At 43.0% G+C, this 17,270-nt stretch overlaps 1 protein-coding gene across 3 annotated transcripts in view; it reads right to left on the reverse strand.

Annotated features, from left to right (window-relative positions):
* The window catches only part of dicer1 (dicer 1, ribonuclease type III), a 216,910-nt gene that overhangs the window by 101,414 nt on the left and 98,226 nt on the right, over positions 1-17,270 (reverse strand). For 2 of the 3 annotated variants that reach the window (XM_061695434.1, XM_061695435.1), the window contains exons 12-18: positions 11,712-11,866; positions 11,501-11,633; positions 11,327-11,402; positions 11,108-11,247; positions 6,249-6,428; positions 3,281-3,494; positions 2,909-3,062 (exon numbers count right to left, since the gene is read on the reverse strand). In XM_061695434.1, the coding sequence (XP_061551418.1) occupies positions 2,909-3,062; positions 3,281-3,494; positions 6,249-6,428; positions 11,108-11,247; positions 11,327-11,402; positions 11,501-11,633; positions 11,712-11,866 (1,052 nt within the window). Of the gene's footprint in view, positions 1-2,908; positions 3,063-3,280; positions 3,495-3,548; positions 4,108-6,248; positions 6,429-11,107; positions 11,248-11,326; positions 11,403-11,500; positions 11,634-11,711; positions 11,867-17,270 lie in introns of those variants that run through there. The other variant, XM_061695436.1, reaches the window with a different exon arrangement.

The raw sequence follows: 17,270 nt of genomic DNA on the forward strand, positions 1-17,270 counted from the left end.
TACTCGAGAGCGCAGAAACACGAATGTATGTAAACATGCCGGCGTTCTGTCAAATCATGCTCTACAGCTTCAGTAAACATTGGTTCATGCGCGTGAATAAATGTTGACAACGGGAACCATGTATCCTGACAACAGCAAGCACGGGAGATGTGCCGATCACAATACGCGATCCAATTCGTCAACGTCAAAAAATAAATAAATTAAAAGAAAAAAAAGAAAACAATTGAAGCAATCTAGACTTTTCATTTTGTCGTTGTAGAGCTATCGTAGGGCCTAATCGTTGGTCGTGGATTATGTCACACTCGCAGAAGTTATTTTGTTTACGACAAATAAAGTTGTATCATTTTTAAAAGGATTTTCTGTATTTTCTTTTCAATATTGCGTCTTGCTCTTAAAATACACATACCATTAAATGATAGACTGCGCATGTCTTTGTCAGTGGTTAGGATTACTTCCTTGTATATATATTAGTGGTATAACAACTTATTCATTATATCAATGTATCGACTCATATTCCTCCGATCCAACTGGATCAATCTATGCTTGGCAAATTAGCCTTCCGGACGAAAATATCTTAATTTAAATGTTTCTGAAAGGTAATCAATCAATTGCATCGATACGAGGAAATAACACATTGGATTTACGCATGGCAGACTTTATATGGAGGTGTGTATGTGTTGTATACCAAGAAAAATGCTTGTAATTCCTTTTACTTTCTACGCCCTACATCTGGTCACTCCTTTACGTAATGCACCTAGTGGTTTGGACGAGACACCAAAGTGTCTGTTTGTGTGTGTTGATTTTTAAGACATTTAAGACGTCAGTCTGTATGGTGGATGGCGGATTAGAAGGCGGGGAGCGAGAAATTATTAATATGGATGCTGTGTGTGACTCGTGGCACTCGTCGTGCATGTTGAAGCCTTGAAGGCTGGTGAGCTTGGCTTAGCTTGCTAGCCGCTAACAGAGAAGGGATGTGTTTATGAAGAATGTTGTGAATGTGATTATCGTATGAAAATGTGTACAGTAGAAATTCTGAAAGGGTTGCTAAATGTGTAGCCGTCTAATGTTTGTAGCTTTTGAAAGAACATAATGGGTGGGGGGGGGGGAATTTTGCGGCACTAAAGAGGAGAACAAGCGACGTCAACTACTGGATGCTGTTTCAGGGTCACATTTGTTCTACAAAGAGCACGTCTGTTCATTTATTTAGCTCTCAATGTATTACTGACACTATTCTGGAAACATTTTCCTTGTGAAAACTGTTTAGAACAGGGATTCTCAAACTATGGTCCACCAAATTTGCTTTGGTCGGTCTTGAACCCCCTCAGTCAGATGATAACCAAGAGTGGTTTTGGGTATCGGTTCAGAAGTGGAACAACGATCGGAGTGATGTATTGATCACAAACACGTCTATATTAGCGGCTAACAAGCAAACCTAATCACACGAACTCGTTGGCTTCAACATGCAGGGAGAGGCGAGTCATACACGTACTGTGTCTCCATCCACCCACTAGGGGCACTACGTAGAAGATTTTATAGATTTTGGAATACAAGGAAGAGAAGAAGAATTTCGCATAGCAGAAAAAGAGGTTCACGTTGGGGGACGCTAACAGCTGTCTGCTAACAGAAAAATAAAGCTAAAATTACAAGCGTGATTGGCCCATAAACCTAATAACTGGTTGGGCCACCCCCATTTGCAATGCCGCTAAAAATGGGACGACCAGAGTCATTTGTATTTATGCTTCTCAAAGTTCTCAGTGGGAAGTTCCCACTGGGATCACTTATTAAAAGTGCATATAGGTGAAACGCCATTATGAAACAAAACAGATGTTTTGAACAAACATAACCTCAAATGGCTCAGTTGTTAAGATTTGTTAAAGTAAGAAAAATGAAGAACCTTATTTAGACACATAATTGTCTCTTTATTTACTTTCTCTTATTGTGAAATGCAGCCCTACTTTTATTTAGTAATTGAGAGAACATTACATAGTGGTGTTCATGTTTGATTACCCTTTTTTGTCATTTGTGAGTTGTGTACAATTCTTTAAAGAAAATGAAGGATCAGGCGAAACATTTTATTTTTAATAGGATTCAGATTCAAATGTTAGACATTGCAGAAAAGCACAATCATGAAACAACACATAATGAGGTCACTGTTCAGTCACATTAAAAAATAATAATATTTCACAAACTGCCAGGGTACGTAAACTTATGATCACAACTGTACATATAAGCAGTCATAAATATTTGCTTAGTTCTGTGTTACTTTTCATTTATTGTAAAGCGTCCTTGATTACCTTGATAAGTGCTATATAAGTGTAATGCGTTACTATTATTATTATTATTAAAAGGTTTTTAGATTTGAGTGATGTACTGATTACAAGCAGATGTAGATACGACGACGATAGGCAGTCTACTAAAAAATATCGCAAAAAATAGACACTCGATCTTCCAGACCTTTGCTTCTCGAAATGTTCTCGATCTGAACATTTTTTGTTGAATACCACTGATCAATAGGATAGAACCCCACCTGTACAATCAAACTCACCTGCATCCCTGCCATCAGCCACCAGACAACAGTGATATACCAATCACACTACCGTTTTACAACTAATTGCCATTGAGTAAACCCTCCCTTAAAACTTTTGTCCCTGCTAACTTCAAGCCTATATGCTGTATAACCTCTCATTCTTCTCCAAAGTCCTTGAAAGAGTAGTTGCTGCTCACCTACAGGACAACCTCAGGATTCATGAAAATGCTAATTTAAACATGTTTCAAATGAGAAAGTGATGTGTTATGCAAACACAAAATCTCTGCAATAGCAAAAGGACGATGAATCCTCTGGACACCCCCCCCCGCCCCCTCCCACACACACACACACACACACACAGACACACCCACACACAAGTACCTTGGAATGATGACAGCATCCTGGTAATCCTCCAATTTGAAGGTGAAGGGGTTCTGTTTGGTGTAATGAGTCGTCGGAATGCCAGTTCGAGCCTCAGACTTTTCAATATCCTCCATGAACTTGAAGTCCATATCAAGCGTGTTGGAATCTCCAACTACAAGAAAGAATTTAAATGGAACATATTTTTCTTCAGGATATTTTAAATAATCTAAATTAAAGTGTTAATTTTGACATCCAATATATATATAATTTCTTCATAATGTTAATCAATGACATACCATTTGTGCAGCATTTCAAACGCCACGTCCAGATGCACACACTTCACACTATCCACATTAAAAATTAAAAAATTCTGAGTGCACGTCCACTTACCAACATTGAGAGGTAGAACACAATAAGCAGAATCAGCAAGAGTAGGCTTGAATTCGAGTGCAGGTTTTTCTAGGCGGAGGATATGGGAGAAGATGTACTGGTGCAGGCGAATGATGAGGTCAAGCTCAGTGGCGGTGAGGTTGAAGCCGGACTTTTGTAGCTCAATGGAGATAGTCACCTCACCCGAGCGTGTGTAGACCGGAAAATGGGGGATCTATTGTGAGGGGATACAATAATCACATACACATCACAAGATAATAATGTACAGTTGAAATGGTGACACAGTGGATGACTGGTTAGCACATCTACATCACAGTGCAAACAGTGCTTCACGCCCATGGTAGGGTCACCCATGGCAAACAGGTCCTAGGTGAGGGACCAGACAAAGCACGGCTAAAAAACTCCTGTGATTAAATATATTAATGGATTGAGGTTTTCCTTGCCCAGATGCGGGTCACCGGGGCCCCCCTCTGGAGCCAGGCCTGGAGGTTGGGCTCAAACGCAAGCGATGAGCTCATTTCTAATTTTATCCAACCTGGTCACTCCAAGAGCGAACCTCAGCATCTTCATTTCCGCCACCTCCAGCTCTGCTTCCTGTTGTCTCTTCAGTGCCACTGTCTCTAATCCATACATCATGGCTGGCCTCAACACTGTTTTATAAACTTTGTTTCAAATCTTTATTCCTCTCCTTTCCAGTGCATGCCTCCATCTTTCTAACTATTCCTCCAGCTGCTCCCTTCTTTCACTGTAGATCACAATGTCATCTGCAAACATCATGGTCCACGGGGATTCCAGCCTAACCTCATCTGTCAGCCTATCCATCACCACTGCAAAAAGGAAAAAAAAAAAAAAAAAAAGTCACTGAGCAGTAAAGGGTTGCTAGTTATCTGGTAATGCCGGTACATTTTTTTTTTTGACAATTGTGCAAAAAGATGCAGAGTCCTCTAGCACTTAGAGCAGTTCGAATGACTAATATTGCAATAGTCCGGTGCAATGACCATTGTGCAAAGGGCGCAGAGACTTCAAGGAGTGTATGCGGTTTAAGGTAACGAGTAGTGCGATAATCTGGGACAATGTTGGTTGTGCAAATGTTGCAGATACTCCTCAATACTCGCCACTCTGGCATGAGTGGCCAGATATGCAAATAGTGCCGCGAGTGCACGAGTAATATATAATTGGCCCCACAGAAATGAGACAACGAACTCAAGTCAAAAAATTGCCGGCATGTTGCAATGGAATTGTAAGTTAGCTGTTTAACAAGTTGATTGCAAGAGGGAAGAAGCTGTTGGAATATCTGCTAATTCTAGTTTGCATTGATCGGGAGTGCCTATCTGAGGGAAGACGGTGGAAGAGCTGGTGACCAGGATGCGGAGGGTCTGAGAGGATTTTGCACGCTCTTGTCTTAGTTCTGGCAGCGTGCAAGTCCTCAATGGAAGGTAGGAGGGTACCGACAATCCTTTCAGCAGTTTTGATTGTCCGTTGCAGTCGGAGTTTGTCCTTTTTTGTAGCAGCACCAAACCAGACTGTGTTGGAAGAACACAGGACTGATTCGATGACCGCTGTGTAGAACTGCCTCAGCAGCTCCGGTGGCAGGCTGTGCTTTCTCAGAAGCCGCAGGAAGTACATCCTCTGCTGGGCCTTTTTGAGGACGGAGTTGATGTTGGTCGCCCACTTCAGGTCCTGAGAGACTGTAATTCCCAGGAACTTGAAGGTCTCGACAGTTGACACAAGGCAGCTGGACAACGTGAGGGCCAGCTGTGGCGAAGGATGCCTCCTGAAGTCCACGATCATCTATACAGTCTTGAGCGTGTTCAGCTCCAGATTATGTCGGCCGCACCATAGCTCCAGCCGCTCCGCTTCTTGTTGATATGCAGACTCGTCACTGTCCTTGATGAGGCCGATGACAGTGGTGTCATCTGCAAACTTCAGGAGTTTGACAGTCGGGTGTGCTGAGGTGCAGTCGTTCGTGTAAAGAGAGAAGAGCAGCGGTGAGAGGACACAACCTTGGGGCGCCCCAGTGCTGATGCTGCGTGTGGATGAGGTGGCCTCCCCCAGCCTGACCTGCTGTGTCCTGCCCGTCAGAAAGCTGTAAATCCACTGGCAGATGGCAGGTGAGACGCTGAGCTGGAGAAGCTTTGGATGAAAGTTGTTCAGGGATGATGGTGTTGAACGCTGAGCTGAAGTCCATGAACAGGATCCTCCCTGCACTGTCGAGGTGTTCTCGGATGAAGTGCAGTCCCATGTTGACTGCATCGTCCACAGACTATCATGGGGAACGTTTGATCTATCCCCAATAAGATGGACAAGCGAGAAAGAGGGACTTTCGGCGTCGTGGCTGGCAGCACTAACACCGGACTCGTTCGTTTGTGAGGCACTGCATAAAACTCTCTTCCTTCTACACTCTGTGCAGGTTCATGTATGTCGTGTTGTGTTGATGTGCTTGAGCACATATAATAGGTAGGCTCCATTTCTATGTCCTCCTTGCTTGCTATTTTTTTGTTTTGTTTTGTTTCCTGTAACTACTACTTGTGTAACCTCAATTGCTGCTCAAATGAAGCATATTTTCCCATTATGGGACTAATAAAGGTTATTTAATCTAATTATATAACCTAATAATAATATCAAGAAAGAGGGACGAAAAAAAGGTTTCACATGGGTAACTATAATGCCATAATGAATAGTCCAAATTCTAATGAGTAACTTTGGAACTGGGTCATGACCAAGTGTTAATCAATTCTTCCACAGGTTATAGAAAATCTACCAACACGATTGTGGCAGAATTTCAGTTGGTTTTTTTGGTTATCATAGGAACAAAAACAATCATTCATACATCAATAAGCAAAAGGCAAACATAATCTGTGCTGAAACCAGTCGGATGTGATATTAGGGTGAATGTAAAATTCTAAAAAATTGGAAGTAAGACAGAAAAAAAAAAAAAGAAGAATAGAGGCATTAAATTCCAACATACTCGCGGTATGGGTTTCGCTGTCAGGATCCCAAAACACCGGGTGCTATCCTCTGGTGGGTAAAGCTTCCGTCGGCGAAAGTTGAGCTCATCCGGGAGTGGCGTGGTGAGGACCATCCCAATGACATATAGGTAGTAAGTATGCTCGGGTACAGTATAACTGTCCTGCAAACACTCTGGTATCTGAAGATCATACAGAAGGGAAAGAGAATTTATAATTAGATGTCAAACAACGAAACAATACCCACTCGGCGATCATCAGAAAATTAGTTGGAAAATATATGTGGTGCTGTCAGGGACATAATTCAGGATTACCTCCCACATGCGCACACACTTTTTTGTTGTTGCTCATATAAAATTGAAAGGTGCTCTCTCTATCTCACACCCCTTGAATATACACAACTACTTAAACGCTCTCTTTCACACACAAGTACACACACACGCGCGCACGCACACACACACGAGTGATTTTTTTTTTTTTCCCCACTCACATAAAGTTGTGCTCACCATGACTGGCACCCCTTCATTTTTTGCATAACATCTTCAGAAATAATTTTGCATAACATCTTCAGAAATAAATGAAAATTACAACTCATATCATCAGAAACGTTTAATTCGAGGTGCAAAGTAATTTAACAAAGAACATTGTTTTTTTTCTCAACTTAGAAAAACGTGCAAAATATTGGCACCCCTCCGTTATAGTTGGTTGCACACCCTTTGGCAGCGATGACAGCCTCAAAACGCTTTTTGTATCCATCTGCAGTATAAGCTTTTGCACTTTCCAGGTGATATTTTCTCCAATTCTTCCATTGCAATATGATTGAGCTCTCGGACATTTGCAGAGTTCTTTTCCCCAATGGCAGATTTCAGCTCCCCCCAAAGATTTTCAATTTTATTCAGGACTCATTGCTGGCCATTTTAAAAGTCATTTTTTTCCTTTTCAACCATTGCTGTGTGCTTTGGGTCTTTGTCTTTATGGAGGACACATGATTTTCACCTCAAAATCAAGTTCTCTTTCCCTAGGTAAGACATTTCACTCTAAAATCTCTTGATACATTTCTGATTTCATGAAACCTGTGATGTCAGAATCAGAATAAAAATCTTTATTTTCCAACTATGTCAAAAACACACAAGGAATTTGTCTCCGGTGGTTAGAGCTGCTCTAGTATGACAGACAGCCATTTTGACAAAAAGTACTTTTGAGACATTAAAAAAACAGTACAAAGAGTCATTGAGCAATGAAAGGTTACTGGTAATATAGTAATGCAGATTCAACTACAGTTGTGCAAATGATGCAGAGTCCTCTAGCAATTTAACGGTAAGAGGGAAGAAGCTGTTTGAATGGCTGCTTGTTTTAGTTTCCATTTATCGATAGCGCCTACCTGAGGGAAGGAGCTGGAAGAGCTGGTGACCGGGATATGGAGGTCCGAGAGAATTTTGCATGCACTTGTCGAAGTTCTGGCAGCGAGCAAGTCCTCAAAGGTGGGTCGGGGAACTGACGTTTATTCCGGCAGTCCTGATAGTCCGTTGCTGTTGGAATTTGTCCTTTTTTGTGGCAGCACCAAACCAGACTGTGATGGATGAACACAGGACTGATTCGCACTGCTGAGTAGAACTGCCGCAATAACTCCTACGGCAGGCCGTGCTTCCTCAGTGGCTGCAGGGAGTACATCCTCTGCTGGGCCTTTTAGAGGATGTTGTTGATGTTGGCCTCCCACTTCAGGTCCCAAGAGACTGTAATTCCCAAGAACTTGAAGGTCTCAACGGTTGACACAGTGCAGCTGGACAGCGTCAGGGGCATTGAGGTGCAGTCGTTCGTGTCAAGAGAGAAGAGCAGCGGAGAGAGGACACATCCTGGAGCGTGTTCAGCTCCAGGTTGTGTCGGCCGCAACACAGCTCCAGCCGCTCCGCTTCCTGTCGATATGCAGACTCGTCACAGTCTTTGATGAGGCCGATGACAGTGGTGTCATCTACAAACTTCAAGAGTCTGACAGCCGGGTGCGTTGAGGTGCAGTCGTTCGTGTAAAGAGAGAAGAGCAGCGGTGAGAGGACACAACCTTGGGGCGCCCCAGTGCTGATGCTGCGTGTGGATGAGGTGGCCTCCCCCAGCCTCACTTGCTGTGTCCTGCCCGTCAGAAAGCTGTAAATCCACTGGCAGATGGCAGGTGAGACACTGAGCTGGAGAAGCTTGGAGGAAAGGAGTTCAGGGATGATGGTCTTGAACGCTGAGCTGAAGTCCACCAACAGGATCCTCGCGTAAGTCCCTGCACTGTTGAGGTGTTCTAGGATGAAGTGCAGTCCCATGTTGACTGCATCATCCGCAGACCTGTTTGCTCGGTAGGCAAACTGAAGGGGGTCCAGCAGGGGGCCTGTGACGCTCTTGAGGTGGTCCAGCATGAGACATTCAAAGGACTTCATGACCACAGATGTCAAGTCTACAGGCCTGTAATCATTTAGACCTGAGATTGCAGGTTTCTTGGGGACTGGAATGATGGTGGAGCGTTTGAAACAGAATGGTACTTCGCACAGTTCCAGAGAGCTACTGAAGAGCTGTGTGACGACTGGCGCGAGCTGGTTTGCGCAGACTTTTAGGCAGGATGGGGACACATGGTCTGGGCCTGCCGCTTTGTTAATCTTTTGTTGTTTGAAGATGCGTCTCACATCCTGTTCGCGGATGGTTAACGCATAAGTCGGTGGTGTGATAGTGGTCGGTGGTGCGGTTGGGTGGGTGTGGGGTGTGAAAGTGTCCTTTTCAAATCTGCAGTAGAAAGTATTCAAGTCGTTGGCTAGTGTGCTATTGTTCTCAGCTTGGGGGGATCGTCGCTTGTAATTTGTCAGCGATATAAAACGAGCTTCGCCAAGTCAAGAAGACGAAGCGCCGGGCGAGTTACGCCACCATATCTGAATAGTTGTGGATTCTTGGGCTAAGGTATCTGCTTTGACTGTTGTCCGAGCTTTCGTGAAAGCCGGCATCATTGCTGAACAGCCCCCCGGCAACGAGACTGACTCTGACAATGACGAGAGGGAACCCGGGATGTTTGATGGAGAACTTGCCTAGCTGTTCATTTCGGATACAGAAGATGAGGTCTTTGATGGATTTGTGGATGAGGGTTGATAAAAAAAAATAACATGAGTACTTTGTTAAATACTTCAATAAAGTACAACCGAACTCAGTTTTGCTCCCACTGCCTTTTTAAAAACATAAGCTATCATGCATGCGTGCTACCGTATGTTTTAAGCTAGCGTATGTTTTACCATGCCTGCGCCCAAGAATACGGTGCACCTTATGTATGTGTTAAACACAGAAATAGACCCCGTAACTGAGACTGCGCCTTTTAATACGGTGCACCTTATGGGCGTGAAAATACGGTACTCAAATCTGTCTGGTGTATTTGCAGAATAAGTAAACATATGAATGGTGTATGTAATAGTGACCCGTGGGATAGCACATTGTAGCAAGGTGCACATATTAGTCTATAAATACATAATGCTTGCTGCGTATAATCTTTTTTCTCTCTTATAGATTCACTTTGAGTGAAGTTCTTGATATTTTGTAGGTGATGGTCCAGAAAAAGCATGCAGCTTTGCAGTTATCCCCCCAAATGAAAAAGATGCCATTTTCAGTGACTGATAGTGATGGATCTGATGTGGACGGATGCTGAATGCATATGCTGAACTTGTGGGCACAAATGATGACAAGGACAACATTGATTACAACTTCCCCCTCTCCCAACCCACCAGCACTACCTTACCACCTTTTGACAACGGAGAAAGGTGGTAAGGTGGCCTTTACAAGTTATTCCAAAAGCCTGGTGAGGTGATAAAAAATAAACAAGTAAGAGAGGAGGATTATCAGTTCTGACGGTCTGACCTTCCCCAGTGGTCCTTCTCCAACACCCTCAACTGCTGACAAGCCAAGGTCCTCCAACCACCACAGGGACAAAACAAAAGAACCTCAAGTCTTCCACCTGACTGCAAGCCAAAGCTAAAGAACCTCCAAAGACCTGCAGTCGCCAGAAGAGCCTGTTTGAGGAATCTCCAAGGTCTTTCAGCCGCCACAGGGATGAGACAAAAGAACCTCAAGGGTCCTCTACCAGACTTCAGGCCAAGGCTAGTCAGAAGTCCCATTAGCACAGCCAGAGGTGGTCAAAAATAAAGACACTTTTCAAACAATCAAAGACACCAACAAATACACAGTATACAGCCCAAATGCTGCTGAATGTTTCAAACAAAGCGGATCTGATCCAATGACCATTTTCCTGCTCATGAATCCGCCTACACGAAGAGGGATTACCCTTGAAATGTCCAATCTCTACTCCACGCAGACCAAGGCCAAGTAAGTGGATATGGGTATGGATTAGCTCCTTACATTCTATGGAATTATCCAGTGGATACATGTACCATATGCAGCCATACGGGGGACGCCATATGCCAATGGCCGCATTTTGAACGCACGCACACACGCACACGCACACACACAACCAATCAGAAGGGGTCCCGCCCTTCACTATCTCTGATTGGTTCAGAGACCACAAATGGTTTCATGTGTCTCTGCTTTCAAAATTGCAGAGATTTATTTTTCTTCCTCAAACGCTGGACGAACCGGTGCGCCTAAGGCGTACCATTCAGAATTTAGGGCGCATGTGCAACCAAATCAGTGCAACCAAATCAAAGCGCATGTGCAACCAAATCAGTCACACTCTAGATGCTTGGTATGTGAGGGGTAATCTCAAATTATGGTCCTGATGGCCCCACTCATTTAAAAAAAAAAAAATCCTCATAGTTTGATTTCCTTCTCACTATTATTTGAATGCAAACATTACACAATATGACTTAAGAGTTCATCCTAATAATTTCCTCACAGTTTTAGGATAGCACTGCCTCCTCTTTGTTGAGCCAGGCCGGCCAGGAACGCTGGTTTCCTCTTCATCATGAAGGTCGAGCTCTTCCTCATACTTTACGGTCTCTTTCCCGACTGGCATCAAATGATCATCCAGCTCACCTTGGAAAGACAGGAGCAAAGCATAAAACAAAGAAATAACGTACTCATACAAAGCAGAAATTTGGTTGCTGTACTGTACCTATTCGATGGAGTTTCTCACAACAAAGCAGTGCAACTGCTTTCTCTGCCAATCTGGCACAATTCATTTTTGGACCCTGAGAAGATAACATTTCAGAAAAATTTATGTGCTTGTCAAAATATATATTTATATTTATATTTGTTTACAGATGTAATACTGTAGCTTATTCCACACCTTAACAGGCACTCTTAGTGGGGAGTTAATGGGTAAATAAAGTGTAGACTGGAATCTTCCGTCTTGCGTCTCCATAGTTTTACACTTGGGAGCCAAGTGGGTAAAGGGGTCACTGGGCAGCCGAGCACAATACCTGAGCAATTACAAAAAAAAAATGCTTTATTTGTTAACAACAACGCATCAACCAAACAATGCAACCACAGAAAGAGACCTGTTAATGTGTCCAATGGCCGTATTTATGGTGACCCGGGGACCTCCATCCTCAGATTGAAGCACGTATGGAGGAAGGATGTTGTCATCATCCAACACTTGCTCTCCTTCAAACTCACCAACCTCCACAGATTTGGAGCACTTGTTTCTCAAGATCTGCTCGGAGGAAAAATTAAACCTTATCATTCTCGTCTCCCCTTTCACAGATTTATGGATCTAGAGTGGGAAGACTTGCAGATAGCTGGAATTTGAGCCGAAAATGCAGAGGACAGAGAGAGATGAAAGAGGATGATTCACTACGACGACCCTCAATAGGATGAGCTGTCGCTTTACCGTGGTGGTGGGGTATAAGTGGCAAAATGGTACTCGATGGTAAGTAGTCAGGGGATTTATTTAAAAGGGTGATCGATGGTGGACAAAAGGGAAGTTTAGACGACCCCTTATGAAGATGACAGACGTAAATCCATAGATACAGCGGCGCAAAAAAGTATTGAGTCAGCCACCAATTGTGCAAGTTCTCCCACTTAAAAAGATGAGAGAGGCCTGCAATTTTTATTATAGGAATACCTCACCTATGAGAGACAAATTGAGAAAAATAATCCAGAAAATCAAAAAACATTAGGGAGTCTACTACAATTCTTCTCTCGCCAACGTTCAAAAATATTTTTTTTTTCTCGGAACTACTCACTAGTGTAGTGGCTACACTGTATGGCGACAGAGGGAACTGTGCTGGAGTGCAAGTTAAGATAGGAACAGTGAGGATTGCAAACATCACTTCCGTCGATTCACCTCGCAAATCTACGCTCTCTACCCAACAAAATAGACAAGCTTCATTTTCTTACAAAGACAGTAAAGACTTGGCACGTTCTGTGACCATTTGGTTCATGTTGACTTGGCGTTGTGAACGCATTCCCGACGGCTTCCAACTTCACATTGCGGACCGCGGCACGGAGCTATCAAGGAAAGCAAAGGTGACGGGGACTTGCTTCTACAGCAACGGAAAATTGTGTACTAATGTCATGGAGCTCACCACACACTGGAGCCTGGACTTGGAGTCCTTGTTGAACTTTAAGTCATTCTACTCACCGCCAAGTTTTCTTCATTCATAACCGCTGGTGTTTGCATTGCCTCCCACGGTAACACAAACACTGACTGACTAAGTCAACGAACTTGAAAATAAGCACCCATTTCGCACGTTCAATAACAACAAGCCGTGGTATACTGCCAAAATTCGCCAGGCTCAAGACAATGCCGATTGGAGTGGGGACAGAGTCCTATACAATCAGGCCAGAAACCAGCTGACAAAAGAAATCAACATCGCTAAGAGAAATTATGCAGAAAAGATGGAAAAACTGTTTGCTGCTAACGACAAGTCAGTTTGGCAGGATTACAATCAAACCAATTGCAAGTGATCACCCCCCCCCCAACCCCCCCAACCCCCAAGGGGAGAACAATAAAAAACAGGCTGACAACTTCTACTGCAAGACACTTTCACAACCACTCTACCGATGTCTCAAAATGGTGAGCAGAGGTTTGCTAACAGACAGCCACTTATCTCAACAAAGAGGACGGATGTGGACTGTGGAAACGGTAATGGACCATCCAGCAGTTCTCCCTGGAATTTACTGGGAGCAAAGCCCAAAGATATGGGACAACATCTAAAAGGAAGGACACAACACCAGCAGATTACTGAGGAATCCGGCTGGCCTGCGTTGCGGGCTGCTTCAACCCCGAGTGAGCGGCCGTGGACGGTCACTACAGCAAAGGGCAAGAAAATAGGACGCGAGTCAATGCAAAACATTGACATAAGACTTACAAATAGATTTGAGCCACTTTTACAAGACCCTGGCCAAGAATGTTCATCCCCCACTTCCCCTGAAAGGTATGAAACTAAATCATACAAGAAAAAAATGGCACCCCATACATTAATAGTTGGTGAAGGAGCTGTCAAGGATGTAAAACTTTTTTGCAGTGAGAAGAACACCAAAGTACTGTGTTTTACCATTATTTTTTTTTTTGAGATATCAGACACCATTCTGATATCTCTAAAAAAAATCCTGGAGATCACTAATCAGCACCCAACTGTGAAATCTGTCATTATACACACAGGGGCCCTGGATGTTCTCAAGCAACAATCAGAGGTACTGAAGCAAGATTTCATTGATCGAACAAAAGTGCAATGTTTGGATACTGAGGATTTTATTAGTGGACCTCTCCCACTTGTACGATTTGGAGATTAACATTTTTCTAGGCTCAGTCAATTAAATAAGTGTCTCAAAGAGTGTGTACGGCATTATCCGTGAGTTTCATTGATAATTTCTAAATTTTTTGGCAGTGCAGACATCTTTACAAGGCAGACGGTTTCTGTGTAAATAGACAAGCGGTTATTGGATGCCAACATTTTTTACTGTGTATTCCATTCAGCGGCCCAAAACGAAAAAGCTGGCTTTGGTGACACGGCTGAAGGAAAAATGATGCAGTTGTTCCCAAACAATCGGAGGAACGAGAGATAAGGCGACACGAGGCGCAGACGGATTAATCAGGGTCATCTAAACAATCGGAGGAGCGAATGACAAATGAGATGAGCCAGAACATTGAATCTTCCACACCGTCCCTGCCCCATTGGAGCAAAGCCCAATGCAAAACTCTCTCTCTACTAGCCTAAATTCTCTGCTAGGTGTGACGGACAGGATGAAGACGATTGTCAATATTGGAATCCAACGCACACCACGCCAAGATCTTCCTCGCATCCCCCCTCGCCTGACACCACTGTCACTAAGATGCGAAGGGCCCCTCCTCTACCCATAAAGAACCTTATCTGCAAATCTGACTGATATCTGCAGGGTCTTTTCCAGAATAAGTCAGACCCCTATGGAGATGAGGCATTTTATATCCCTGTAATTACAAGGGATAGAAAGTTGGTCAAAGAAATATGGCACAACAAAAGTAGAACGACAAACTTAGGATAAAATGTGAATCTATCAAACCATTGTCTCCAGTTATCCCTGCAAGAGTAGCTCTTTTCAATATCAGGTCACTGGGTAATAAATCAATGTTAATTAATGACATCATTACAACCTATGATCTGGACTTTTTTTTACTAAATGAAACGTGGTTAACAGAAATTACCTGTAATACCATTTTAAATGAGGCAACACCAGCAAATTTAAATGTTATGAACAAGTGTCGAATAGGGAAAAATGGCGGTGGTATTGCTGTTATTTTTAAGTCATTATTTCAGTGTAAATCTCAAGAACTCTCTGCTATACTAGACACATTTGACCTCTCTCAACATATGAAGAGTCCAACCCACATCTTAGTCCTGGTCATCTCTAAGGATGTTGAAATTCTATCAATTGACATCAAGCAAATGCATATAAGTATATTTCTGACCATTGTTTTGTATTATTTGAATTACAGATTCTTCACTCTCTTTCAAAACTAAAGACCAAGTCTGAAACCTTGGTGTTCTGATAGATTCTGACCTGACTTTCAACAGTCATATCAAATCAATCACTAAAACTGCCGTCAACCATCTGAAGAACATGTCCAGAGTGAAGGCTTGCATGTGTCAAGCAGACCAGGAGAAGCTCATCCATGCTTTTATCTCAAGTAGACTTGACTACTTGAGTCAAGTAGACTTGACTACTTGAGTCAAGTAGACTTGACTTCACTAATGGTCTTCTGACTGGACTCCCTAAAAAGAGCATTAAACAGCTGCAGCTCATTCAGAATGCTGCAGCTCGGGTTCTGACCAGAACACAGCATATTACTCCAGTTCTAAAGTCTTTACACTGGCTTCCAGTCAGCTTTAGAATAGATTTTAAAGTTCTGCTATTGGTCTATATAAATGACTAAACGGTTTAGGTCCTGAATACATGAATGAAATGCTAATGGCATATATGCCCAGTAGGGCTCTGAGATCGACAGACTCAGGTCAAATAATGGAGCACAGAGTCCAAAGCAAACATGGTGAAGCAGCATTTAGCTATTATGCTGCACACAAATGGAATGAGTTGCCAACAGAAGTGACGTCAGCCCCAAGTGTGCATGTTTTTAAGTCCAGGTTAAATATTATTCTTTTTCTCCATGCTTTTGAGAGCATTTCCACTTTTAAATGATATTTCTTGCACGGTATACTGTTTTAATTGTATTTTTATTTAATATTTATTTTTTTTCTCTGTTTTAAATGTTTAGAAGCTGTTTTTTCCATTGTTTTTACATGTTTTTAATCATGTAGAGCACATTGAGTTACCTTGTGTATGAAATGCGCTATAACAATTGATTTGCTTTGGCCGACTGGTTAGAGCGTCTGCCTCACAGTTCTGAGGAGCGGGGTTTCAATCCCCGGCTCCGCCTGTGTGGAGTTTGCATGTTCTCTCGTGCCTGCGTGGTTTTTCTCCCGGAACTCCGGTTTCCTCCCACATCCCAAAAACATGCATAGTAGGTTAATTGAAGTCTCTAAATTGCCCCGAGGTGTGAATGTGAGTGCGGATGGTTGTTTGTTTTTGTGTGCCCTGCAATTGACTGGCAACCAGTTCAGGGTGTACCCCGCCCCCTGCCCAAAAATAGCTGGGATAGGCTCCAGCACTCCCGCGACCCTTGTGAGGATAAGCGGCTCAGAAAATTGATGGATGCTTGAGGACTGCATCATTTGCACAACTGCCATTATATCAGCATCACCAAACGTGTGGTACAATTTTATTGCTAAATGACTCTCCATACTCATGTTATCTACAACTCCAATTCCAATGAAGATGGGACATTGTGTTAAACATAAATAAAAACACAATACTATGATTTGCAAATCATGTTGAACCTATATTTAATTGAATAGACTACAGACAAGATAATTAATGTTCAAACTGATAAACTTTATTGTTTTAGCAAATAATCATTAACTGAGAATTGTATGGCTGCAACACGTTCCAAAAAAGCTGGGACAGGTGGCAAAAAAAGACAAAGTTGAGGAATACTCATCAAACACCTGTTTGGAACATCCCACAGGTGAACAGGCTAATTGGGAACAGGTGGGTGCCATGATTGGGTATAGAAGGAGCTTCCCTAAATTGCTCAGTCATTCACAAGCAAAGATGGGGCGAGGTTCACCTCTTTGTGAACAAGTGCGTGAGAAAAAAGTCGAACAGTTTAAGGAGAATGTTGCTCAATGTACAATTGCAAGGAATTTAGGGATTCCATCATCTACGGTCCATATCATCATCAAAAGGTTCAGAGAATCTGGAGAAATCACTGCATGTAAGCGGCAAGGCCGAAAACCAACATTGAATGCCCGTGACGTTCAATCCCTCGGGCGGCACTCCATCAAACACCGACATCAATGTGTAAAGGATATCACCACATGGGCTCAGGAACACTTCAGAAAACCAATGTCAGTAAATACACTTCGGTGCTACATCCGTAAGTGCAACTTGAAACTCTACTATGCAAAGCAAAAGCCATTTATCAACAACACCCAGGAACACCGCCGGCTTTTCTGGGCCCGAGCTCATCTAAGATGGACTGATGCAAAGTGGAAAAGTGTTCAGTGGTCCGACGAGTC

Source organism: Phycodurus eques, chromosome 14 (assembly GCF_024500275.1).
Source record: "Phycodurus eques isolate BA_2022a chromosome 14, UOR_Pequ_1.1, whole genome shotgun sequence".
In the NCBI taxonomy this organism is placed as follows: Eukaryota; Metazoa; Chordata; class Actinopteri; order Syngnathiformes; family Syngnathidae; genus Phycodurus; species Phycodurus eques.